At 39.9% G+C, this 27,920-nt stretch overlaps 2 protein-coding genes across 3 annotated transcripts in view; one reads left to right on the forward strand and one right to left on the reverse strand.

Annotated features, from left to right (window-relative positions):
• LOC126073259 (TLC domain-containing protein 4-like) overlaps positions 1 to 27,920 on the reverse strand; it is a 231,307-nt gene that overhangs the window by 107,945 nt on the left and 95,442 nt on the right. The gene's annotated exons all lie outside the window — the stretch shown is intronic.
• ALG14 (ALG14 UDP-N-acetylglucosaminyltransferase subunit) overlaps positions 5,582 to 27,920 on the forward strand; it is a 925,968-nt gene continuing 903,629 nt past the window's right edge. The window contains exon 1 of one of the 2 annotated variants that reach the window (XM_049879731.1): positions 5,582 to 6,009. In XM_049879731.1, coding sequence (XP_049735688.1) covers positions 5,874 to 6,009 — 136 coding nt within the window. In that variant the 5' untranslated portion in view covers positions 5,582 to 5,873. The remainder of the gene's footprint in view (positions 6,010 to 27,920) is intronic. The other variant, XR_007516700.1, reaches the window with a different exon arrangement.

Genomic DNA, 27,920 nt, shown 5'->3' on the forward strand with positions numbered 1-27,920 from the left:
TGTATTTGATAAGGAAAAATGAGTCTTAGCTATAAGATTATTTGGGTTGTACTGGTACAATTTCTGTCACCTGTCCTGCCCAATCTTCTGGAAGATCTTTAACGGCAAGACATACAATCATCTGTCCAGGTGGTTATATACTTCAGTTTTGTCTCTGGCCCAGACTAAGAACTCCTTTCCAGCTTTATCCTACCTTTTAATGGACAAACATAATGTTGCCTCATGTGGTCTCCCCGGAACTTGCAGAAAAACTTCAATCCTCTTTATCCATGGTTGTGTATATTTATTAGGATTAAAGATGGTTGAACTGTAGGGGAAAGAGGTCTAGGGCCAGGGTCCCTAGGAGCCCACACTCAAGGCAGCTTATGAAAGCATGTGTTTGATGGCTTTTCTCCAGGAGGCCTTGTTGAGAGGCATGTGGTTCACACAGTCAGGCTCATTATTAAGTCACTGCTTGGGTGTTACTTGTTATTGCCTTGTCACTGTACCCCCAGAGCCTAGCCCAGGGTGCAGCACACCAGTAGGTACTGGTAGAATTGAACTACTATGAATTGATAGCCTACCCACATTCCTATTTACCTCAATCACTGGAAGCCTTCCAGATCCTTCATTATCATCCTGATTCTTCACATTGCTGTTATTGTTAACTTGCCCTCAAGTCAGTTCTGACTCCTGGCAAATCTCATTTGCTACAGAGTAGAACTGCTCCATGGGGTTTTCTTGGCTATAGTCTTTTTGGAAGCAGATTGACAGACCTTTTCTCCCCTGATAGTTCCTCGTAAATCCCCCAATCTGACCAACCCCCATTCGTCAATACCCTACGGATCCTTTCACTGGGCCTCTTAGAGGTCCCGATCTGCAACCTGAAAATTATGCTATAACTTCAACATCTTGTTGAATGTGTTCTCTACTTCCTGCATAAGCTGAAATCTTGCTCTCCCCAAACAACACTTTCCTGCTAGATTTCTCAGATAGAGGACATTCGTGTTTCACACTTCCATAGGAGGTAGGGAAAGCATTATTCTTGGTCATCTGCTGCTGCTTCCAAAACATTTCTCCTCCTTTCAACAACTCCAGCTCCTCTGAAGTTTCTGTCATACACTTTTACCACCTTGTATCCGTCAGTGTGCCCAACTGGAAACACATGGTACACTCGTATCAGGTTAGTATGAGGATGGTTTAATAAAAGGACTATTTACAAAGATGTGAACGAGGCATTGGGGAAGCACAAAGGATGTGTTACAAGTGGAACTGTTAGCATTCCTAGGACCGAAGGGATAAAGGAGGCGAGTGCTGGGACCCAGAAGGAGAGAAGTGTGTAGACAAGGCCATGTTGAAAGGAGCAGAAACAGCCCTTGCTCAAACTGATCTCCGGCTGAGGATCCCATTGGCCAAACCCAGCCAGAACCAGAGGGCATGGAAACCTGTTTATTTAATCTATAGGTTTCAACTTCTATAGCAGAGTAGGGTGAAGAAGGATGGAGAATGGATCTAGAGGTACAAATGGGAGATATCCAGCTAATAGTCAATGTTCTTTTTGGTTGCTGTCATCTTCCAACATCTTAGTCTTTGAAGATTTGAACTTCTGACTCACCTTCCTCTCCACTCCTCAGCATCCATGTGGGTGGGCCCAGTGATCTTTCTCATCCATTTCCATAGTTGTACCCTACATACTATCACCACTAAAAATACATTATTGACTTTAAGCATCCCACTCTTTGTCTGCCACCTCTAATCTCTATAGTTCACTTACTCCAGTTCTTTCATTGCAAATTTTCATCCTTATTGAGGCTTCTAATCCACTGACTTTACCACTCATCCACTATTCTATTCACTCACTCTCCCATCTTCACTTTCCACTATGTCCAGAGGAAATTCCACAGATCTCAATCCCTTGAAAAGAACCTTCTCTCTCCATTTATTCACCTGGAGAAAATCTAACTCTGGTTAAGCTGTTTGCCTTTCCAGTGGGGGAGGGGATGGGGGGAAGAAATACCCCCAAATTATGCTGTTTTCTCTTTATATTTGTTATCACAAACTTCAAATAGGCATTTCAATTTGTCCGTAAATTCTACAGTGGTCCTGGTGAGTGTGCCAATTACTCTTCAGGATCATTATTTCTTACATTCTTCTCTCTTTTCAAGCATCCCACATTCTACACTCCCCGTCTCCACACTCTCATTTACTCATCACTAATTTTACAAGCCTCCCTGCATCTGCATCCATATCCCCTGTCCTCCATCCTATTACCATGGAGTAAGTGTCCCTACTCCTATCAAAGCCCAGCCCCTCTACTTGTGCTCTAGACCCAACCCTTTTCATCTTCAGAAGAAATGTGCTCCTGCTCTCATTCCCTTTCCTTCTGACATCAATTTCTACCCTCTACTGGGTCATTCTTAACACAAAACGAACATGGTGAGTATCTCGCACTTAAAAAAATAAGTTGTCTTCATTCCAAATTCTCCTCCATTTCCCACCCAATTTATCCATTCGCCTGCAACGAAAAACTTGAAACAATTGTCTACAGAGACTATCTTTTATTCACCTCTCATTCCCATTACTGCTCACTTCCATCTGCCTTCCGTGGCCACCACTCCGCAAAATTCTGCTCTTGTTTCGATCCCAGTGACTAACCTGTTCCCAAATCATCTGATCCTACCTACTAACAGCATGTGACATAACTGACTGCACTCTCATTCTTGAATCTTTTTCCTCTTTGGTTTTTATGGGCACCATTCTTTCTTGATTTTCCTCCTATTTCCCTGGCTTTTCCTTCTCTGTCTTCTTTACTGGTCCAGTTTTCTTTTCTAGACTTCTAAATATTAGCAATTCCAGGTTTTCTCTATTGTGCACTAACCAATAAGATAGCCACTGATCATCTATTTAATGTAAAATAATTAAAATAAAATTAAAATTCAATTCCTCAGTCTCTCTAGCCACATGTCAGGTGCTCATAAGCCTCATGTGGCTAGTGGCTACCATGCTGGACAACACAGATAGAAAACATTTCCATCATTGCAGAGAATTCTATTGTAAAGGGTGGATCTAACCTCCTCAGTCAGTCTCATGGCTTTAAATGCAATTTATACCTCTAGTCCTGAACTCAACTTCAGATTTGTACATGAAACTGCCTATTTGACATAAACATTTATATGTCTAGCAGGCTATTCAAACTAACATCCAAAACAGAACACTTCATTTTCATCTTCTCCCTCACCCTCCACCACAAAAGCTTATTTTTCTTCCAGTCTGCCTATTATTAGCAAATGCCACCATCCAACAAGTTTTGAATCCAAAAATCTAGGTGCCATTGTGTTTCCTCCTTTTTCTTCACCCCAATATCTAATCCATTAACAAGTTTTATTTATATTTCAGATCTGTCCTCTTCTACCTCCACTGTCATTGCTATAGTCCACGGTTCTTCCCTGGACAGCTCTCCTACTCATACAACTTCTCCTCCACCTAAGAAAGTGTTTGGCATATAGCAGGTTTTCACTAAATATGTTGAATAAATTAAGTACACAATTCTTCTGAACAGTGCAAACCAATCTTACTTAAAAAAATTTAACAATATACATTACTATTAGATATTTTCCATAGAAACTTCAGGAAATAGATTTAAGAAGATAATAAAAACCACCCCTAAGGCAGAATTTACTTATGATTGGTTATGGATCATATGACTTTATTCATTTTGTCATTTGATAATAAATTTTTAATGTTTGTCACAGTGGGCAAATCTGCTGTAAAAGATCTCTTTAAAGTATTAAAAAGCAAAGACATCATTTTAAGGAACAGCCCTGGCAACGAAGTGGTTAAGAGCTCAGGCTGCTAACCAAAAGGTTGGCAGTTCGAATCTACCAGCTGCTCCTCGGAAACCCTATGGAGGCAGTTCTACTCTGTCCTGTAGGGTCGCTATGAGTCGGACTCCACTTCATAGCCCACAACAACGACCCAAGCCATGATATTTTCAGTTGCCTCATATGCATACAAAAGCTGGGCAATGAATAAGAAAGGCCAAAGAAGAATTGATGCCTTTGAGTTATGGTGTTGGCGAAGAAGGTTGTATATACTATGGACTGCCAAAAGAATGAACTAATCTGTCTTGGAAGAAGTATAGCCAGAATGTTCCTCAGAAGCAAGGATGACAAGACTTCGTCTCACATACTTTGAACATGTTATGAGGAGGTACCAGTCCCTGGAGAAGGACATCATGCTTGGTAAAGTACAGGGTCAGCAAAAAAGAGGAAGACCCTCAACAAGATGGATTGACAGAGTAGCTGCAACAATAGGCTCAAGCCTAACAGCAATCATGAGGGTGGTGCAGGACTGGGCAGTGTTTTGGTCTATTGTACATAGGCTGTCACAGCCTAAGGCTCAGCTTACCAAATAGACACTTATTTTGTTCAAGAGTTCCCAAGTTTATTCCTGTCCCTCCCTGCCACCTAGCTCCTCCCTACTGTCTTCAACTTCATCATCAGGGACACTGAACAGTTTGACCCTGGCCTTAATTCAAGGTTTGACCCTGGCTTGAACCTGGCCTTAACTCAACCAATGACTCCAAACAATGTCTGCCACCCCACCCTCTTTGATTCTCCACATTTCCTGGCAGCCCCCAAATACTTGATGACCCCCATTCATTCCAAGTGTGGTCCAAGTGGTTTTTTTCCTACTGACACTGGTAGTTACGGGGGGGGGGGCAGTAATGGGAATGCAGACGTGTCCTGTAAGCATTAAATCTTTCCTAATACGGAGCCGAAGGGTCAGCAGTTCAAATCCTTCAGGTGCTCCCTGGAAACTCCACGGGGCAGTTCTACTCTGTCCTCTAGGGTCGCTATGAGTCGGAATCGAATCCACGGCACTGAGTTTTTTTTAGTAATATTGAGCTTAGGGTCTGGAGCCTAACACCTGGCATCTGTATTGCATTTGTCAGTTTACAAAGCCATTTCAGACATTATCTTCATAGCTGTTTATTTGCCTGCCAAACCACCAACCTGCCTCCACCCTCTCCCAACTTCCTCCTCCTCCAAGGGAATGCAACACCCAAACTGCCCCTTTTCTAACGCGCATGCTTTTAACTTCTATAAGGGTTTTCACAGGTCTCAATGGAGCTCAGACTGCGCAGTGGTTACTAGCTCAGCTGCTAACCAAAAGGTTGGCAGTTCCAACCCACCAGCCGCTCTTTGAAAACCCTGTGGGGGAGTTCTGCTCTGCGCTTATAGGGTCGGTATGAGCGTATATGAGTCGAAATCAATATGACCGTAACGGGGCCAGTTTGGTTTTTATGTGTCTGTAATCTGGCAACAGAAGCATTTCCCTGGACAGTTAAAAAAAAAGGCAAAAAAAAAAAAAAAAAAAAAAGGCGATGCATGCCATTAGCCTCGGGTTGAATTCAGAGACGGTACAGCTGAAAACACCTCCTCATGTGAGAACTTTGGGGCCTTTAGGGAGCACAAGGATCCTGAATCTCGCTACGGTATGAAATAAACTCCTCCATGGCTTAACTTCCTGTATTTCAGTTAGCGCTTGCGCAGCAGCCACAGAGAGGCCCATAAAAAACAAAACCCATTGCCGTGGAGTCTATTCCGACTCATAGCGACCGGACAGGAAGAGCAGAACTGCCCCTTAGGGTTTCCAAGGAACGCCAGACGGATTCCCACTGCCGACCTTTTGGTTAGCAGCCAAACATCCCCAGGAGCGGGGAGACTGTCCCTCGGGCGCTTAATTCCTCCCTCCCAGTTCACCCAAGCCCAGGCCACCTAGACCTTCTGCATGCAGTTTGAGCCTCCTAGGCACCTGTAGTGTTTGGACTTTACACGTCAGCTGTCGGCTTCAGGAAGTAGTACGCATGTGCTTTGTTTTTTTTTTTTTGCATGGAAGGTGCCCTTACTCTAGCAGCTCTAGGAGGAGGAACTGTGGCTGTCTTCATAGCACTGCGGCTTTGGGTAGTGCTTCATCATCGAGTCGTGCCCCGTGAATCTCTCAGTCTCTTGGTAGTGGCTGGGTCCGGTAAGTACCAAGTTGGTGAGTGCCTTGCTTTGATCACGCACTACAAACCCCAGAGTGCATTGCGACTATCCTGGCTGCCCCCCTTAGCACCACTTGGAGCATTGCATGCTGAGATTTGTAGTTTGTTTTCGTTACTGGAACGGGTCAGCCCAGCCTGAGGAAAAAGTGTGGTTTGCAACTGCGGTCCCCAAAAACCCAAATCCGATGCGGTGAAGTCGATTTCTGCTCATGGCGAGGCCCGTGTGACAGGGTAGAACTGCTCCATAGCGTTTTCTTGGCTGTAATCTTTAAGGAAGCCGAAAGCCAGGCGTACTGCGGTCCAGGCTCCACTTTACTTACACTTAAGTAATTTATACTTACCTGTAATTAAGCCGCTCTGTTAGGTGTATTTTTCTGACAAATAATTAGTGAACAGAAAGTACGCAGAAACCTTTTGATGCTAACCAGCAGTTTTCCTGTATAAAAATTGCTGTTTCGCGTTGTTAATCCAGACATTTTGTATTTATTTTAGCAAATATGAATACTACATAATAAAAGAGGCAAAGTAAATTGTCACATTTATAAATATACAAAATCCACGGGGATACAAACAATTTTGCCAAAGACCGTGGAACAATACGCACAGGATTTAGTGTCAGTATGAACAACAAACTGTCCTATCAGGGAATACAATCTGAACAGAGTCCACCAGCCGTGTAGACACTTACAGATTTAAATGGACAGTTTCAGCAGGGATATATATGCCATGTACATTTGGAAATGCCAGGAGTTTATATCCATATACAGGTAGTCCGGGGTTATGAATGAGTTCCGTTCATAAGTCTGTCTTTAAATTCAATTTGTATGTAGGTCAGAACAGTTAGTATTTAAAGTCAGCCAAATGTCTGTCTTAGTACATAGTGTCTAAGCATCTTTTTATGCAAGAAAAACATTAAAGAAACACTACCAGATACACTGAAACAACTTTAACATAATGTTGTTGTTAGGTGCTAGTGAATGGGTTCCCACTCACAGCGACTCTTTTGTACAGCAGAAGAAAACACTGCCCGATCCTGTGCCATCCTCAAAATCATTGTTATGTTTGAGCCCATTGTTGCAGCCACTGTGTCAGTCCATCTCATTGAGGGTCTTCCTCTTTTTCGCTGACCCTCTACTTTAGCAAGCATGATGCTCTTCTCCAGGGACTGGTCCTTCCTGACAACATGTCTAAAGTACGTAAGACAAAATCTTGCCATCCTTCTAACGAGTATCCTGGCTGTATTTCTTCCAAGAAAGATTTGTTTGTTCTTTTGGCAGTTCCTGGTATATTCAGTATTCTTCACCACTGTAATTTAAAGACATCAATTCTTCTTTGGTCTTCCTTATTCATTATCTAGCTTTCTAATGCATATGAAGCGATTGACAACACCATGGCTTGGGTCAGGCTACCTTAGTCTTCAAGGCGACATTTTTGCTTTTGAATACTTCAAAGAGGTCTTTTGTAGCAGATTTGGCAATGCAATGTGTCGTTTGATTTCTTGACTGCTGCTTCCATGGGCATTGATTATGGATCCAATTAAAATGAAATCCTTGAAAACTTCAATATTTTCTCCATTTATCATGATGTTGCTTATTGGTCCAGTTGTGAGGATTTTGGTTTTCTTTATGTTGAGGTACCGTCCACACTGAAGGCTGTAGTCTTTGATTTTCATCAGTAAGTGCTTCAAGTTCTCTTCACTTGCAGCAAGCAAGGCTGTGACATCTGCATAACAGAATTTGTTAATGAGTCTTCCTCCAGTTCTGATGCCCTGTTCTTCATATAGTCCAGCTTCTCGGATTATTTGCTCAGCATACAGATTGAATAAGTATGGTGAAATGATAGAAGCTTGACACACAGCTTTCCTCACTTTAAACCATGTTCTGTTTGAACAACTGCCTCTTCATCTATGTACAGGTTCCTCATGAGCACAATTAACATTCTGGAGTTCCCATTCTTTGCAGTGTTATCCATAATTTGTTATGATCTTCACATCAAATGCCTTTGCATAGTCAACAAAACACAAGTAAATGTCTTTCTGGTGTTCTCTGCTTTCAGCCAGGACCCATCTGACATTAGCAATGATATCCGTCATTCCACGTCCTCTTCAGAGCTTGGCTTGAATTTCTGGCTGTTTCTTGTTGATGTACTACTGCAACCATTGTTGAATGATATTCAGCAAAATTTTACTTTTGTGTGATATTAATAATATGGTTCTATAATTTCCACATTCTGTTGGCTTGCCTTTCTTTGAAATAGGTATAAATATGGATCTCCTCCAGTCAGCTGGCCAGGTAGCTGTCTTCCACGTTTCTTGGCATAGACAAGAGAGCACTTCAAATACTGCATCCATTTGTTGAAATATCTCAGTATTCCATCATTTGTGGAGCCTTGTTTTTCACCAGTGTCTTCAGTGCAGCTTGGACTTCTTCCTTCAATACCGTCAGTTCTTGATCATATGCCATCTCCTAAAATGTTGAATGTCGACCAGTTCTTTTTGGTACAGTGACGCAGTGTATTCCTTCCATCTTCTTTTGATGCTTCCTGCGTTGTTCAATATTTTGTCCATAGAATCCTTCAATATTGAAGCTCCAGGCTTGAATTTTTCCTTTAGTTCTTTCAGCTTGAGAAATGCCGAGTGTGTTCTTCCTTTTTGATTTTCTAACTCCAGGCCTTTGCACATGTCATTATAATACTTTACTTTGTCTTCTCCAGCCTCCCTTTGAAGTCTTTTGTTCAGATCTTTTACTTCATCATTTCTTCTGTTTGCTTTGGCTACTGTATGTTCAAGAGCCATTTTCAGAGTCTCTTCTGACATCCATTTTGGTCTTTTCTTTCTTTCTTGTCTTTTTAATGACCTCTTGCTTTCTTCATGTATGATGTTTTTGATGTCATTCCACAACTCCTTTGTTTTTTGGTCATTAGTGTTCAATGAGTCAAATTTGTTCTTGTGATGGTCTCTAAATTCAGATTGGACATATTCAAGGTCGTACTTTGGCTCTAGTGGACTTGCTCTAATTTATTCAGCTTCAACATAAACTTGCATGTGAGCAATTGATGGTCTGTTCCACAGTCCCCCGGCCTTGTTCTGACTGATGATATTGAGCTTTTCCATTGTTTCTTTCCACAGATGTAGTCGATTTTTTTCCTGGATATTCCATCTGGTGAGGTCCACGTGTATAATTGCAGGTTATGTTGCTTAAGAAAAGTATTTGCAATGAAGAAGTCATTGGTCTTGCAAAATTCTGCCACACAATCTCTGGCATCATTTCTATCACCAAGGCCATATTTTCCATCTACTGATCCTCCTTCTTCGTTTCCAACTTTTGCATTCCAAAACCCATTGCCGTCGAGTCAATTCCGACTCATAGCGACCCTATAGGACAGAGTAGAACTGCCCCATAGAGTTTCCAAGGAGCACCTGGTGGACTTGAACTGCCAGCCTTTTGATTAGCAGCTGTAGCACTTAACCACTATGCCACCAGGGCTTCTTTTTGCATTCCAGTCGCCAGTAATTATCAATGCATCTTCATTGCCTGTTTGATCAATTTCAGGTTGCAGAAATTGATAAAAATCTTGAATTTCTTCATCTTTCGCCCTAGTGCTCAGTGGGTAAATTTGGATAATTTTTTATTAACTGGCCTTCCTTGTAGGCTTGTGGATGTTATAGGATAATATCCATAAGCCTACAAGGAAGACCAGTGTTGTACTTCAGGATAGATCTTGAAATGTTCTTTTTGGCAACGAATGTGACGCCATTCCTCTTCAAGTTGTCATTCCCGGCATAGCAGACCATATGATCGTCTGATTCAAAATTGCCAATACCAGTCCATTTCAGCTCGCTAATGCCTAGGTTATTGATGTTTGTGTTCCATTTCATTTTTGACGACTTCCAATTGTCCTAGATTTATACATACTTCATACATTCCATGTTCCAATTATTAATGGATGTTTGCAGCCATTTTCTTCTCATTTTGAGTCATGCCACATCAGCAAATAAAGGTCCTAAAAGCTTGACTCCATCCATGTCATTAAGTTCAACTCTACTTTGAGGAGGCAGCTCTGCCCCAGTTGTATTTTGAGTGCCTTCCAACCTGGGGGGCTGTATCTTCCGGCACTCTAATAGACAATGTTCTGCTACTATTCATAAGGTTTTCACCGGCCTGTTTTTTCAGAAGTAGACTTTCAGGTCTTTCTTCCTAGTCTGGAACCTCAAGTGCAACCTGTCCACCATGGGTGACCCTATTGGTAAACCACAGCCAAACCCACTCAATGCACTGAGTCAATTCCAACTCTTAGTGACCTACAGGACAGAGTAGAACTGCCCCATATGGTTTCCAAGGCTGTAAATCTTTATAGAAACTCACTGCCATATCTTTCCTGCAGAGCAGCTAACAGGTTTGAACTGCTAACGTTTTAGTTAGCAGGCAAGCGCTTAACCACTGTGTTAGCAGGGCTCCTTCTGCAAAGATTACAGCCTAGGAAACCCTGTGGGTTTGGCTTTGGTTTGGAGTCTTTGCAGGAAGAGATCACCAGGTCTTTCTCCTGCAGAGCCACTGGATAGGTTCAAATTGTCAACTTTCTGGTTAGCAGCTGAGCACTTAACCACTACACCACCAGGGGTCCTTATGGAAAAGCTAACAATGTAAAAACAAATAGGCACTTGGCCACACTGAGATAATCTGAGAAGTACGGGCTGCTGTGGAAGTCTTTGGGAAGCATACCACTTTATTTGAACTTGAGACAGAAAGCTTCCAGGAAGAAGTGTTGGCAGCTGAGACCCAAAAAATGACCAAGAATGAGCTAGTCAAGGGGAAGCCAGGCTTTCAGGGCTGAGGGAGTATGAAAAGAAGGGAACAGCACTTGGAGTGGTTAGAGGTGAGAGAGCACTACAGGGAGAGTGCAGTGTGGGGAGATAATTCGAGATAATCCCTAAGGACCTTTTAAACCCTGCTTTATAGGGTCGCTATGAGTCGGAATCGACTCGATGGAAGTGGGTTTTTGGGTTACAGAGCTATTGCTGCTGCTCTACTGCTCCATACCATGTGGGGGTTAGGACCACAGGCCTCTGGGTTAACATGCCCCTGGAGTCAAATCACATCTCTGACACTTATTTGACATGAATTAGTTAACTTCATTGAACCTTCTGTTTTCACTTTGAAAAATGTGGGTTGGGAGAGGTGTGGTAGTATTTAAAGTGCTTAGCAAAGTGTTTGGCACAGAGTAAGAATTTAATAAGTGTTGGCTTTTGGTATGGGAGAAAGATGTGCCAGTCTGCTTCCGTAAAGATTTACAGGCTTGGGGAACCCTATAGGGCAGTTCTTCTCTGTCCTGCAGAGTTGCTGTGAGTCGGAATTTGACTAGATGGCAATGGGTTTGGTTTGGACTCTTGGTAGTCCTGGTAGCAAAGGGATCTTTTAAAGTATTTTGAAATGGGGATTGACCCAAATGAATCTGAGCTTTTATAAAGATCATTTAGCCTGCATTGTCAGGAGAATGTTCTGATGGGGACGAGGCTGAGGTCAGGTGACAGATGAGGTTCGGTTGACTAGGATAATGGAGAGGTTTAGGAGATAAAATCCACAGTACTAGTGGATTGAGAGTAGACGGTGAGGGAGGGAAGGGCTCAAGAATGATGTCCAGGTTTCTGGCTTGAGCAAAGGGGTGGATATTAGAGCCATTCAATTGACAGTATTAAATTTAGTGGACTCACCCATTGCTATTGAGTCAACTTTGATTCATAGCGACCCTATAGGACTGGGTAGAACTGCGCCACAGTTTCCAAGGAGCGCCTGGTGGATTCGAACTGTCAATCTTTTGGTTGGCAGGCATAGCGCTTAACTACTACTCCACCAAGGTTTCTAAATTTAGTGGACTAGGAAACAAAATTAAGGAGCCCTGGTGGTACAGTGGTTAAGTGCTCGGCTGCTAACTGAAAGATTAGTGGTTCAAACCCGCCAGCCACTCCATGGTAGAAAGATGCAGCAATCTGTTTCTGTAAAGATTACAGCCTTGGAAACCCTATGGGACAGTTCTGTTCTGTCCTGTAGGGTCCCTGAGTAGGAATTGACTCCATGGCAGTGGAGTTTTTTTTTTTAATTTGAGGAGCCAAAATTAAGATTGAGAACTCATCCGGCAAGTGGTGGTCTCGGTCATTCAAATCATTCTGGGTAGCAGGTCAAGGGCCTCAATCATGCAAGTCAAAGAAAGACTTACAGTCAGATAAACAGTTTAATAGTTCATTCTCAAAGTTTTTGGGGAAGAGGAGATAGACATTTTCAGTGTTTACCTTGAAGATCAAGAAATGTTTAATGTTTAGATATCATCAAGTGTTATTAAGAGACCACTTATATTCAGAGAACATCTGTCAAAAGTACTACTTTTCTATGAAACACCATATGATCTCCTTAGGCAAATTTTATATTTAATATTTAACTCTCATTCATTCATTCATTTAGCAATTGGAGTGCCTGCCTTTACCTAGGCACTGGAGTAATGAAACAAACAAAAATTCCCATCCTCGTAGTGCTTACTTTCTAGTGTGGCAGGGGCTGGAGGGGAGACAAAAATAGACTAGCCGCGAATAAACACCTAATAAATTGTATGGTGATAAATAATCCGAAAAAAGAATAAAGTAGGGCAGAGAGATTGCAGTTTTACCAGAGTTGTCAGGGAAAGCCTCCCTGGGGAGGTGACAGATGTCTAAGGCAAGAGTGCAGAGCTGGTACAAAAGGAACGTGCCTGCTTTGTTGGAGAAACAGCAAGGAGGCCAAAGTGGCCTGAGCAAGTGGGGAAGAAGAAGGAGATGAGGTCAGAGAGGTAACAGTGGAGGGGCAGATTAAGAGGAGCCTTTTATTCCAAGTGAGATGGCAAGACACCAGAGGGTTTTGAGCAGAGGTAAATAACTTGGTCATTCTTTGTAATAGGATCACACTCGACGCCATGTTGAGAATAGACTAAGAGGGTGAAGGGTGAAACAGACCAGGAGACAGTCACGATCCATGTGAGACATGATAGTGGTTCGAAGCAGAGTGGTAGCAAAGGCAACAGTGAGAAGCGGTTGGATTCTAGATAATGTAGAGTTTAGAGGATTTCATTCCCAAAGAAGGTATATTACCAGAAGTGTAAAGTGGAAGACAAAGTCCTTCATTTTAATAATATTATTCAGCTACAAGGTTAAATTTCCAGTGATTGTATTCAATGAGGGTTTCATTTAAAAATAAAGTTAAAACACGTAGGATGACATTTTTTATATTATTTATTTTATCTTTGTTGTCATTGCTGAGAATATACATAGCAGGATGTACACCAATTCAAAATTTCTACACGTACAATTCGGTGACATTGATTGCATTCTTCAGGCTGTGCAACCATTCTCACCCTACTTTTCTGAGTTGTGCCTCCCCCGTTAACATAAACTCACTGCCCCCTATGTTTCCTATTCAGTCTGTTGAATTGCTGTCATCAGTTTGATTCCATATAGATAGATCTTAAAAGAGCACAATGCTTAAGGCGGACATTCTTTACTAGTTAAGCTAAACTGTTGTTTGGTTTTAAGAAGAACTTAGGGTATATTTTTGGTTTGAAGTTAAAGATTATCTCAGGGCAGAAGTTTCAGGGGTTCATCTAGCCTCAACGGCTCCAGAAAGTCTGGGTTCCTTTAAAATTTGAAATTCTGGTGTGCATTTTCCCCCTTTTGAGCAGGATTCTTCTATAGATTCTTTGATGAAACTGTTCAGTAATGGTAGCTGGGCACCATTCAGTTCTGGTCTCATGGCAAAGGGGGCAGTTGCTTATGGAGGCAGTTAGCCAGACATTCTATTTCCTCTTCCTATTGCTGACTCTTCTTCTTCCTGTTGCTCCAGGTGAAGAGACCAATTGCAGGTACAATGCAGTTTTGTTTTTTTCTTATTGTGCTTGAGGTGAAAGTTTGCAGAGCAAATTAGTTTCTCATTCAAAAATGTATACACAAATTGTTTTGTAACTGGTTGCAGTCCCTGCATTGTGTCAGCACTCTCCCCATTTCCCTTTCCAGCCTGGATTCTCTGGTTCCATTTGTCCAGTGCTTCCTGACCCTTCCCGCCTACTCATCTTGGCTTTTGGGCAGGTGTTGCGCATTGTTCTTATATACTTGATTGATCTAAGAAGCACATTCCTCACATGTGTTATTTTTGGCTTAATAGCCTGCCTGATCTTTGGCTGAAAGCCTAAATTCAGGAGTGGCTTCATTTCTGAGTTATAAGGGTGTCCGGAGGCCATAGTCTTGGGGGTTCGTCAAGTCTATATCAGACCAGTAAGTCTGGTCATTTTTGTGAATTTTATCTTGCGTTCTACATTTTTCTCCCGCTCATCCTCTGTTGCAATCCCAGTCAGAGCAGTCAGTTGTGGTAGCTGGGCATCATCTAGTTCTTCTGGTCTCGGGGTCATGTAGGCTGTGGTTCATGTGGTCTGTTAGTCCTTTGGACTAATTGCCCGCTTGAGTCTTAGGTTTTTTCACTCCCCTTTGTAAAAAAAAAAAAATTTTTTTTTTTTTTGCTCTGGACTAGAAGAGACCGATAGTTGTGTCTTAGATGGCTGCTTATAAGCTTTTAAGACGTCAGATGCTACTCACCAAAGTAGGATCTAGAACACTCTTTAAGAACTGTGTTGTGCCAATTAATGTAAATGTCCCCCAAGTCTATGGTTCTTTGACTTTGAGTCTGGGAATGTCACCCTGTGAGGTGTTCAGTTGTGTCTAAGGGGTATCCCTGGTGTGCCACTTATATGCCTATTGTCTATATATATATGAGGAGCACCTACAGTCACATATTTAGAAATTTCCACCACTAAACCTGTATGTGCCATTGGGTGTGCTCCCTTACTTCCTCCCTCACCCCTTGGCGTATCTTCTTACCTATCTGTCTATCTGTCCATTTGTAGATTATTGTTTTGTTAATACTGTTGTTACAGGATTGTCTATGCTATAGTAGTTACCATAAAAAAGAAAAGGCAAAACCAAACCTGCTTCCGTTGAGTCAATTCTGACTCATAGCGACTGTATATGTAAGAGTAGAACTGTCCATAGGGTTTCCAAGGAGCTGCTGGTGAATTTGAACTGCTAACCCTTTGGTTAGCAACCAGGTTCTTAACCACTGTGCAACCAGGGCTCCAGGAGCTACCATAAAAAAAAAAAAAAAATCCTTTATTCCACATTCTTCTCAGTGTTACAATGCACTTTTAATTGCAGCGGAATATGTTGTAAGTATTAGGTTTTATCCTTAATTGTTCCAGCTGTGAAAACAAGTACCTACTTTGCAAACCACCCTACTTTTTCAAAGCTATAAATAAGGACACTAAAATGAGAATAAATCAGATGTGTAAATTACTTGCCCTAGGCAAGAAGATGGTTAATAATTTATCAAGTTAAAGTATGGTTCTAATTCCTGAAACTTACGCTAAACATATCCCACTTTAACTTCTATATCTAATTCCTCCTAGAATCTAGAGAGAGCCCCTTCACTTTCTACTATGAAAGAAAAATATATGCTAATTTGAGTACTGCTCAATTTGTTTGATAATCCTTCTGTATGCTCACCATGTCACTGTTGAAAGCTTTTGTTTACAGCAATGAAGGAGTTGTGGGGGTGCTTTATAGGTAGGGGGAACGGCATGAGCAGAGCATCGAGGAGGTAACAAATATGATGAATGCAGAGAATGGTAAGGACATTACCTTGGCCCGGGCACAGAGACTGTGGAATGAAGTTGAATATGGTGTGGTATCACAGGGCTCATGGATAAGAATTTGGAATGCTTTGCTTATATTTAAGTGAATTTAAATTAATCTTACATTTACAGTTAATCTGATAGGCAGATGTTCTTTGGCTTTTTTCCAGGAAGGAAATCTCCATAAGCACAGTTGATTTTTAAATTTATATTTTCTTGCTTCTTTTATTGTGGTACGTATATACATAACATAACATTTGCCATTTCAACATTTTTCACATGTACGGTTTTAGAGATTGTATGATTTCTAAAACATAAGAGTTGTTTAGCAAAGCTGGTAAATCTTATTGTGGACCTGCATTGTGCAAAAAGCTCTGCTAGGAGCTGGGGATGTAGTGGTGACCAAAACTCTTCCTTAGGAAGACAGAGCCCTGCTGGTCAGTGCTCATTTCTCCCTTATCTTACTTCTCACAGAAACCTTCAGAGACTACCTTCCTGTTTTGACTTTCCTACTTTCCTGAACTTTCTTCACCTTCACTCTTCCCAGTATTCCCACCCTCCTGTGAACTCATGTTTCAGGTCTTGTCATCTCATCCCATAATGTTCCCCACCCCTGCCCAAAGGTCTCTCCACTCCTGCCTGTCTGTCTTAGTTATCTAAGGAGATAGAAGGAATACACACAGTTGCTCTACCAGAAAGAATTGCCTGGTGTTCAGCCATTTCAGGAGGTATCATATGATCAAGAACCTATGGTACTGATGGAAGAAGTCCAAGCTGCACTGAAGGCATTGGCAAAAAACTGTGCTCCAAGAATTGAAGGAATACCAACTGAGACATTTCAACAAATGCATGCAGCACCATAGGTGCTCACTTCTTTATACCAAGAAATTTGGAAAACAGCTACTTGGCCAACCGGCTGGAAGAGATCCATATTTGTACCCAGTCCAAAGAAAGGTAATCCAACAGAATGCAGAAATTATTGAACAATATCATTAATATCACAGGCAAGTAAAATTTTGCTGACGATCATTCAAAAGTGATTGTAGCAGTATATTGCAGGGAACTGCCAGAAATTCAAGCTAGATTCAGAAGAGGACATGGAATGAGGAATATCATTGCTGACATCAGATGGATCTTGGCTGAAAACAGAGAATACCAGAAAGATGTTTTCTTGTGTTTTATTGACTATGCAAAGGCATTCGACTGTGTGGATTCTAACAAATTATGGATAACATTGCGAAGAATGGGAATTCCAGAACACTTAATTTTGCTCTTGAGAAACCTGTGTGTAGACCAAGAAGCAGTTATTTGAACAGAACAAGGGCTGCTGTGTGGTTTAAAGTCAAGAAAGGGGTGTGTCAGGGTTGAATCCTTTCAGCATACTTATTCAATCTGTATGCTAAGCAAGCAATCCAAGAAGCTGGACTATATGAAGAAGAATGCAGCACAGGATTGGAGGAAGACTCATTGACAACCCACGATATGAAGATGACACAACCTTGTTTGCTGAAAGTGAAGAGGACTTGAAGCACTTACTGATGAAGATCAAAGACTACAGCCTTCAGTATGCATTACACCTCAACATAAAGAAAACAAAAATCTTCATGACTGAACCAATAAGGAACATAATGATAAAAGGAGAAAAGATTGAAGTTGTCAAGGATTTCATTTTACTTGGATCCACAATCAACGCCCATGGAAGCAGCAGTCAAGAAATCAAATGACGCATTGCATTGGGCAAATCTGCTATAAAAGACCTCTTTGAAGTGTTAAAAAAGTGAATATGTCACTTTAAGGACTAAAGCATGCCTGAACCAAGCTGTGGTGTTTTCAATCACCTCATATGCACACGAAAGCTAGACAGTGAATAAGGAAGACAAAAAGAAGAACTGATGGGTTTAAATTGTGGTGTTGGTGAAGAATATAGAATATACCATGGAGTGCTAAAAGAATGAATAAATCTGTCTTGGAAGAAACAGCCAGAATGCTCCTTAGAAGCAAGGATGGCAAGACTTCATCTAACTTACTATGGCCGTATTATCAGGAGGGACCAGTCCCTGGAGGAGGACATCATGGTTGATTAAGTAGAGGGTCAGCGTAAAAGAGGAAGACCTTCAAGGAGGTGGATTGACACAGTGGCTGCAACAATGGGCTCAAGCATAACTATGATTATGAGGATGGTGCAGGAGTGGGCATTGTTTCGTTCTGTTATACATAGGATCATCATGAATCGGAACCGACTTGGCGACACCTAACAACAACAGTGGCTGCTGATCGTGAGCATTTCTTCATGTGTTTGTTAGCCACCTGAATGTCTTCTTTGGAGAGACTATTCATGTCCTTTTCCCATTTTAAAATTGGGTTCTTTGTCATTTTGTTGCTGAGCTGTTTTTTATAGGTCTTAGAAATTAACCTTATGTTGAATATGTTGTAGTGAAAAAAATTTTTCCCAATCTGTAGGTTCTCCTTTTACTCTTTTGGAAAAGTGTTTCGATTAGCATGAGTGTTTAATTTTTAGAAGGTCCCATTCATCTAGTTTATCTTCTGCTGTTTGTGCATTTTTAGTTATGGTTGGTATATTCTTTATGCTGTGTATTAGGGCCCCTAGGGTTGTCCTTATTTTCTCTTCCGTGATCTTTATAGATGTAGGTTTTATATTTAGGTCTTTGATCTATTTTTAGTTATTTTTTGTGTATGATATGAGGTGTGGGTCCTGTTTTATTTTTTTATAGATGGACATCCAGTTTTGCCAACACTGTTTGTTGAAGAGATTGTCTCTTCTCCATTTAATGATCTTCGGTCCTTTGTCGAAAATCAGCCAACCATAGGTGGATGGATTTACTTCTGGGTTCTCAATTCTGCTTCGTTTTTCTATGTGTCTTTTGTTGTACTGTACCAGGCTGTTTTGACTACTCTGCCTGTGTAGTAGATTCTGAGATCAGGAAGTGTAAGGCCTCCTGCTTTGTTCTTCTTCAATAATGCTTTAGTTATCCATGGCCTCTTTCCTTTTCATATAAAGTTTGTGATTAGTTTTCCCATCTTGTTAAAGAATGCTGTTAGAATTTGAATCGGGATTGCATTGTATCTATAGATTGCTTTGGGTAATACTGACATTTTTGCAATGTTAATCTTCCTTTCCATGAGCCTGGTGTGTTTTTCCATTTATGTAGGTCTTTTTTGGTTTCTTGCGGTAGTATTTGGTAGTTTTCTTTGTATAAATCTTTTTCATCCATGGTTAGATTTATTCTTAAGTATTTTAAATGATATTGTATGTAAGTGATATTGTTTTCCTGATTTTCTTGTCAGACTTCTGTTTGTTGGTATAGCGGAATCTGACCAGTTTTCGTACTTTGATCTTGGTTTCTGCTACTTTGCTGAATCCTTCTTTTAGTTCCAGTAGCTTTCTTGTGGAGTCTTTGGGAATTTTCTCTGTATAGGATCATATCATCTGTCAATAGGGATAGTTTTACTTCTTCCTTTCCAGTTGGAATGCGCTGTAATTTCTTTTCTTGCATAATTGCTCTAGCTAGGATTTCCAGTACAATGTTGAATAGGAGTGGTGATAAAGGGCACTCTTGCCTAGTTCCCGTTATCAAGGGGAATGTTTTCAGTCTCTCCATTGAGGATAATGTTGGCTCATGGTTTTTTGTAAATGTCCTTTATTATATTGAGGATTTTCCCTTCTATTCCTATTTTGCTGAGAGTTTTTATCAGGAATGGGTGCTGATAAAATGCCTTTTCTGCATTGATTGAGATGATCATGTGGTTCTTTTATTTATGTGGTGGATTACATTGATTGATTTTGTAATGTTGAACCATCCTTGCATACCTCATATGAATCCCTCTTGGTCATAATGTATTACTTTTTTTTGAGATGTTGTTGAATTTTGTTGGCTAGAATTTTGTTGAGAATTTTTACATCTACATACATGAGAGATATTGATCTGTAATTTTCTTTTTTGGTAGTGTCTTTGCCTGACTTTGGTATATGCTGGCTTCATAGAATGAGTTTGGGATAATTCCTTTCTTTTCTATGCTCTGAAATAGTTCCAGTAGTATTGGTGTGAGCTCTTCTCTGAATGTTTGGTAGAATTCTCCATTGAATCTGTCTGGGCCAGGGCTTTTTTAAAATTACCTCATCAATTTCTTCTCTTGTTATGGGTCTGTTCAGACTTTCTACCTCAGTTTTTGTTAGTTTAGGCAGATAGTATTTTCCTAGGAATTTGTCCATTTCCTCTAGATTTTCAAATTTGTTGGAGTACAATTTTTCATACTTTTCTGTTACGATCCTTTTTATTTCAGTTGGTTCTGTTATAATGTCACCCATCTTATTTCTTATTTGGGTTATTTGCATCTTCCCCTGTTTTTCTTTTGTCAGTTTGGCCAGTGGTTTGTTGATTTTATTGATTCTTTCAAACAACCAGCTTCTAGTCATTGATTTTTACTATTGTTTTTCTCTTCTCTGTTTCATTCACTTCTGCTCTAATCTTTATTATTCCTTTCTGGTGGTAACTGTGGGTTTCTTTTGCTGCTCTCTTTCTGTTCGTTCAAGTTATAGGGCTAATGCTTTGGTTTTTGCCCTTTCTTCTCTTTTGAAGTATATGTTTATAGGTATAAGTTGCCCTCTGAATTCTGCTTTTGCTGTGTCCCAAAGGTTTTGGTATGTTGTGTTTTAAATTCCTCTTTGATTCTAGGAATTTTTTGATTTCATCTTTTATTTCTTCAACTACCCAGCAGTTTATAAGCAAGGTGTTAGTTTTCACGTATTTGATATTTTCCCCTTGTCCTCCTGTTATTGATTTCTACTTTTATAACATTGTGGTCTGAGAAAATACTTTGTATTATTTTGATGTTTTTTTAAAATTTATTGAAGCTTGCTTTGTGGCTTAAAAGTTGGTCTATTCTGAAGAATGTTCCATGTACATTAGAAAAGAATGTGTACTGTTTACTGTTGAGTAGAGTGTTCTATATATGTCTGTGAGGTTGATTATGGTATTTATATCTTATCTTTGTTAAGTTTCTTTCTAGTAGCTCTGTCCTTCACCAAAAGTAGTGTGTTAAAGTCTCCTACTATTATTGTAGAATTATTTATTTAACTTTCAATGCTGTTAGAGTTTGTTTTATGTATTTTGGAGCCTTGTCATTAGGTGTGTGTGTATATTTATTATGGTTATGTCTTCTTTTTTTTTTAATTTTTATTGTGCTTTAAGTGAAAGTTTACAAATCAAGTTAGTCTCTCATACAAAAATTTATATATACCTTGCTATATATTCCTGATTGCTCTCCCCCTAATGAGACAGCACACTTCTTCCCTCCACTCTCTCTTTTTGTGTCCATTTGGCCAGCTTCTGACCCCCTCTGTCCTCTCATCTCTCCTCCAGACGGGAGATGCCAACATAGTCTCACGTGTCTACTTGATCCAAGAAGCTCATTCTTACCAGTATCATTGTCTTATCCCATAGTCTAGTCCAATCCCTGTCTGAAGAGTTAGCTTTAAAAATGGTTCCTGTCTTGGGCTAACAGAAGGTCTGGGGACCATGACCTTTGGGGTCATTCTAGTCTCAGTCAGACCATTAAGTCTGGTCTTTTTACGAGAATTTGGGGTCTGCATCCCACTGCTCTCCTACTCCCTCAGGGATTCTTTGTTGTGTTCCCTGTCAGGGCAGCCATCGGTTGTAGCTGGGCACCATCTAGTTCTTCTGGTCTCAGGCTGATGTAGTCTCTGGTTTATGTGGCCCTTTCTGTCACCTGGGCTCATAATTACCCTGTGTCTTTAGTGTTCTTCATTCTCCTTTGCTACGGATGGGTTGAGACCAATGGATGCATCTTAGATGACCGCTTGCTAGTGTTTAAGACCCCAGACGCCACTCTCCAAAGTGGGATGCAGAATGTTTCCTTAATAGATTTTATTATGCCAGTTGACTTAGATGTCCCCTGAAACCGTGGTCCCCAAACCGCCGCCCCTGCTACACTGGCCTTCAAAGCATTCAGTTTATTCAGGAAACTGTTTTTGGTTTAGTCCAATTGTGCTGACCTCGCCTGTATTGTGTATTGTCTTTCCCTTCACCTAAAATAGTTCTTATGTACTATCTAATCCGTGAAATCTCCTCTCCCTCCCTCCCTCCCCCGACTCGTAACCATCAAAGAATATTTTCTTCTCTGTTTAAACTATTTCTCAAGTTCTTATAATAGTGGCCTTATACAATACTTGTCCTTTGCAGCTGACTAATTTCACTCAGCATAATGCCTTCCAGATTCTTCCATCTTATGAAATGTTTCACAGATTCATCATTGTTCTTTGTGGCTGCGTAATATTCCATTGTGTGAATATACCATAATTTATTTATCCATTCATCCATTGTTGGGCACCTTGGTTGCTTCCAACTTTTTGCTATTGTAAACAGTGTTGCAGTGAACATGAGTGTGCATATATCTGTTCACGTAAAGGCTCTTATTTCTCTAGGGTATATTCCAAGGAGTGGGATTGCTGGATCCTATGGTAGTTCTATTTCTAGCTTTTTTAGGAACCGCCAAACTGATTTCCAAGGTGGTTGTACCATTTTACATTCCCACCAGCAGTGTATAAGTGTTCCAATCTCTCCACCATTTATTATTCTGTGTTTTTTGGATTAATGCCAGCCTTGTTGGAGTGAGATGGAATCTCATTGTAGTTTTGATCTACATTTCTCTAATGGCTAATGATCATAAGCATTTCCTCATGTATCTGTTAGCTACCTGAATGTCTTCTTTAGTGAGGTGTCTGTTCATACCCTTTGCCCATTTTTTAATTGGGTTATTTGTCTTTTTTGTAGTTGAGTTTTTGCAGTGTCATGTAGATTTTAGAGATCAGCTGCTGATCGGAAATGTCACAGCTAAAAACTTCTTCTAGTCTGTAGGTAATCTTTTTACTCTTTTGGTGAAGTCTTTGGATGAGCATAGGTGTTTGATTTTTAGGAGCTCCCAGTTATCTAGTTTCTCTTGTGCATGGTTAGTAATGTTTTATATACTGTTTATGCCATGTATTAGGGCTCCTAACATTGTCCCTATTTTTTCTTCCATGGTCTTTATCATTTTAGATTTTATGTTTAGATCCTTGTTACATTTTGAGTTAGTTTTTGTGCACAGTGTGAGGTATGGGCCTTGTTTCATTTTTTGGAGATGGATATCCAGTTATGCCAGCACCATTTGTTAAAAAGACTGTCTTTTCCCCATTTAACTGTCTTGGGGACTTTGTCAAATATCAACTGCTCATATGTGGATGGATTTATGTCTGGATTCTCAATTCTGTTCCACTGGTCTATGTATCTGTTGTTGTACCAGTACCGGCCTGTTCTGACTACTGTAGCAGTATAATAGGTTCTAAAATCATGTAGAGTGAGGCCTCCCACTTCCTTCTTCTTTTTCAGTAATGCTTTACTTATCCAGGGCCTCTTTCCCTTGCATATGAAGTTGGTGATTTGTTTCTCCATTTCATTAAAAAATGTTGTTGGAATTTGGATTGGAATTGCATTGTATCTGTAGATGGCTTTTGGTAGAATAGACATTTTTACAATGTTAGGCCTTCCTATGCATGAGCAAGGTGTGTTTTTCCAGTTATATAGGTCTCTTTTGGTTTCTTACAGTAGTGTCTTGTAGTTTTCTTTGTATAGATCTTTTATATCTCTGGTAAGATTTATTCCTAAGTATTTTATCTTCTTGGGGGCTGCTGTAAATGGTATTGATTTGTTGATTTTCGCTTCGAAGTTCTTTTTGTTGGTGTAGAGGAATGCAGCTGATTTTTGTATGTTTATCTTGTATCCTGACAGTCTGCTGAACTCTTCTATTGGTTTCAGTAGTATTCTTGAGGATTCTGTAGGGTTTTCTGTGTATAAAATGTCATCTGCTAATAGTGATACTTTTACTTCTTGCTTACCAATCTGGGTGCCCTTTATTTCTTTATCTAGCCTAATTGCTCTGGCTAGCACCTCCAGCCCAATGTTGAATAAGAGTGGTGATAAAGGGCATCCTTGTCGGGTTCCCAGTCTCAAGGGGAATGCTTTCAGACTCTCTCCATTTAGGATAATGTTGGCTCTTGGCTTTGTATAAATGCCTTTCATTTTGGTGAGGAATTTTCCTTCTATTCCTATTTTGCTGAGAGTTTTTATCATGAATGGGTGTTGGAATTTGTCAAATGCCTTTTCTGTATCAATTGATAAAATCCTATGGTTCTTGTCTTTTATTTTATTTATCCGATGGATTACACTGATTGTTTTTCTAATGTTGAACCATCCTTGCATACCTGGTATAAATCCCACTTGGTCATAGTGAATTATTTTTTTGATATGTTGTTGAATTCTATTGGCTAAAATTTTGTTGAGGATTTTTACATCTAAGTTCATAAGTGATATAAAAACAATGTTGAACCATCCTTGCATACCTGGTATAAATCCCACTTGGTCATAGTGAATTATTTTTTTGATATGTTGTTGAATTCTATTGGCTAAAATTTTGTTGAGGATTTTTACATCTAAGTTCATAAGTGATATAGGTCTGTAATATTCTTTTTTTTACCTGGTTTTGGTATCAGGGATCTGCTGGATTCATAAAATGAGTTTGGGAATATTCTGTCCTTTTCTATGCTCTGAAATGCCTTTGGTAGAAGTGGTGTTAATTCTTCTCTGAAAGTTTGGTAGAACTCTGCAGTGAAGCTGTCAGGGCCAGGGTTTTTTTTTTTTTTTTGCTGGGAGTTTTTGATTACCTTTTCAGTCTCTTCTTTTGTTATGGGTCTGTTTATTTGTTCTACCTCTGTTTGTGTTAGTTTAGGAAGGTAGTGTGTTTCTAGGAATTCATCCATTTCTTCTAGGTTTTCAGATTTGTTAGAGTACTATTTTTCTTAGTAATCTGATATGATTCTTTTAATTTCAGTTGGGTTTGTTCTAATATCGCCCATCTCATTTCTTATTCAGGTTATTTGCTTCCTCCCCTGTTTTTATTTTGTCAATTTGGCTGATGGTTTATCAATTTTGTTGATTTTTTCAAAGAACCAGCTTTTGGTCTTATTAACTCTTTCAGTTTTTTTTTTTTTTCTGTTTTCTATTTCATTTAGTTCTGCTCTAGTTTTCACTATTTCCTTTCTTCTAGTGCCTGAAGTTTTCTTTTGTTGCTTTTTCTATTTGTTCGAGTTGTAGGATAATTCTTTGATTTTGGCCCTTTCTTCTTTTGGATATGTGCATTTATTGATATAAATTGACCTCTGAGCATTGCTTTCACTGTGTCCCAAAGGTTCTGATCAGAAGTGTTTTCATTCTCATTAGATTCTGTGAATTTTTTTATTTCTTTCTTAATGCCTTCTATAACCCAGTCTTTTTTGAGCAGGGTATTATCCAGTTTCCAAGTGTTTAATTTTTTTTCCCTGCTTTATCTGTTGTTAATTTCTACTTTTATGGCTGTATGGTCAGAGAAGATACTTTGTAATATTTCGATGTTTTTGATTCTGCTAAGGCTTGCTTTATGACCTAATATGTGGTCTGTTCTAGAGAATGTTCCATGTGCACCAGAAAAGAAAGTGTACTTGACTGCTGTTCGGTGGAGTGTTCTGTATATGTCTATAAGGTCTAGTTGGTTGATTTGTGGCATTTTGACCTTATGTGTCTTTATTGAGCTTCTTTCTGGATGTTCTGTCCTTCACCAAAAGTAGTGTGTTGAAGTCTCCTACTGTAATTGTGGAGGTGTTAATCTCTGTTTTCAATACTGTTAGAGTTTGTTTTATGTACCTTGCAGCCCTGTCATTGGGTGTGTAAATATTGAACATGGTTGTATCCTCCTGGTATATTGTCCCTTTGATCAATATATAGTGTCCTCCCTTATCCTTTGTGATGGGTTTAACTTTAAAGTCTATTTGGTTAGAAATTAATATTGCCACTCTTGGTCTTTTTTGATTTTTGTTAGCTTGATATATTTTTTTCCATCCTTTGAGTTGTAGTTTACTTGTGTCACTTAGTCTAAGGTGTGTCTCTTGTAGGCAGCATATAGACAGATCATGTTTTTTTATCCATTCTGCCACTCTCTGTCTCTTTATTGGTGCATTTAGTCCATTTATGTTCAGCATAATTATGGATAGATATGAGTTTAGTACTGTCATTTTGATGTCTTTTTTGTGTGTGTTGTTGACAGTTTCTTTTTCCCACTTAATTTTTTGTACTGAGTAGTTATCTTTATATATTGCCTTTTCCTCTTATTCGTTGTTGTTGATTTCGTTTCTGATGAGTCTCTATTTTTTCCTTGTATTGTATTTTGATGATTAGGATAGTTAGTCTCCTCTGTGGTTACCTTGATATTTACCACTGTTTTTCTAATTTTAAACCTAACTTTTATTTCTTTATATCGCCTTGTCTTCCTCTCCATGTGAAAGATCTATGGCTACATTTCTTAGTCTCTCTTTATTATTTTAATGCAATCCTCTTTAATGACATCACCTCGTTTTGAGCGTTTTTTTAAATCTTGATTTATTTTTGTGATTTCTCTGTCTGGATTAACATCTGATTGCTCTGTCCAGTGTTCTAGTCTTGGGTTGATACCTGATATTATTGATTTTCTAACCAACGAACACCCATTAGTATTTCTTTTAGTTTCAGTTTGGTTTTTACGAAATCCCTAAACTTGTGTTTATCTGGAAATGTTGTAATTTCACCTTCGTATTTGAGAGACAGTTTTGCTGGATTTATGATTCCTGGCTGGCAGTTTTTTTCCTTCAGAACTTCATATAAGTCATCCCATTGCTGCCATGCCTGCATGGTTTCTGCTAAGTAGTCCGAGCTTATTCTTATTGACTGTCCTTTTTAGGTGACTTTTCATTTATCCCTAGCTGCTCTTAAAAGTCTCTCTTTATCTTTGGATTTGGAAGTTTGATTATAGTATGTCTTGGTGACTTTCTTTTTATATCTACCTTATGTGGAGTTTGATGAGCATCTTGGATTGATATCTTCTCATCTTTCACAATATCAAGGAAGTTTTCTGCCAACAAATCTTCAACAATTCTCTCTGTATTTTCTGTTATCCCTCCCTGTTCTGGTACTCCAATCACTCGTAGGTTATTTCTCTTGATGGAGTCCCACATGATTCTTAAGGTTTCTTCCTTTTTTTTTATTCTTTTATCTGATTTTTCTTTAAATATATTGGTGCCAAGTGCTTTACCTTCATTGTCCCCAATTCAGCCTTCCACTTGCTCATTTCTGCTCCTCTGACTTTCTATTGAGTTGTCTACTTCTGTAATTTTATTGTTAATCTTCTGAATTTCTGATTGGTGTCTCTCTATGGATTTTTGCAGCTTATTAAATTTTTCATTATGTTCTTGAAGACCTTTTTAATTTTGTCAACTGTTTTACCTGTGTGTTCCTTGGCTTGTTCTGTATATTGCCTCATCTCCTTCCTTATGTTTTGAAGAGTTCTGTATATTAATCTTTTGAATTCTGCAGCTGGTAATTCCAGGAAGGCACCTTCATCCAGAAGATCCTTTGATTCTCTGTTTTGAGAGCTTGCGGAAGCGATCATGGTGTTTCTTTATGTGGTTTGATATTGAGTGTTGTCTCTGAGCCATGTATAAGTTATTGTATTAGTTTATGTTTGCTTACTGTATTCTAGTTTCTTGCTTCGTTTTGTTTTGATATGCCCAAATGGATTGCTTGAATGAGCTAGCTTGATTATTTCCACCTTTGGGGCTCTGAGGTCCTTTCACCAGATGGCTAGAGCTATTAGCAGGCATATGAGCTTATGTATGAGTCCATTCACTTTTTTTGTGTGAATTCCGCTCAGGTGTCCAGGTAGCTGGTCACTGAGTGTGTGGTGTAGGCTCTGTCCTACAGTCTTAAAGGGGCAGGGGTGTTTGGTGTAGGTACCGGTATCTGGTTGCAGTAGGGGGTCATGGTCTGAAGAAGGCAGGGGGTTGAGAAGCGTCCCCCACGTGTCTCTGAGGAAAGCGTGTCTCTCTTCCCTAGAGTGTGCAGGTTGGTGGGTTCTGCAAATGGACCGTGGGCACCCGATGCTCTTGGTTAAAGGACTGGGAGGTACCAGTTATCCTTGTAGCCCTGTCACGGGGGCTGGGTGATCTAACAGGAGCCATCAGTCCTTAGGCCCCTCTCGTGGGCAGATGAGGATCCTGTTTAGTAGGCAAAGCCATGTCAAATATCAAACACCCACCTCTCCACTGCACAGCTTA

This window comes from Elephas maximus, chromosome 3 (genome assembly GCF_024166365.1).
Source record: "Elephas maximus indicus isolate mEleMax1 chromosome 3, mEleMax1 primary haplotype, whole genome shotgun sequence".
Lineage (NCBI taxonomy): Eukaryota > Metazoa > Chordata > Mammalia > Proboscidea > Elephantidae > Elephas > Elephas maximus.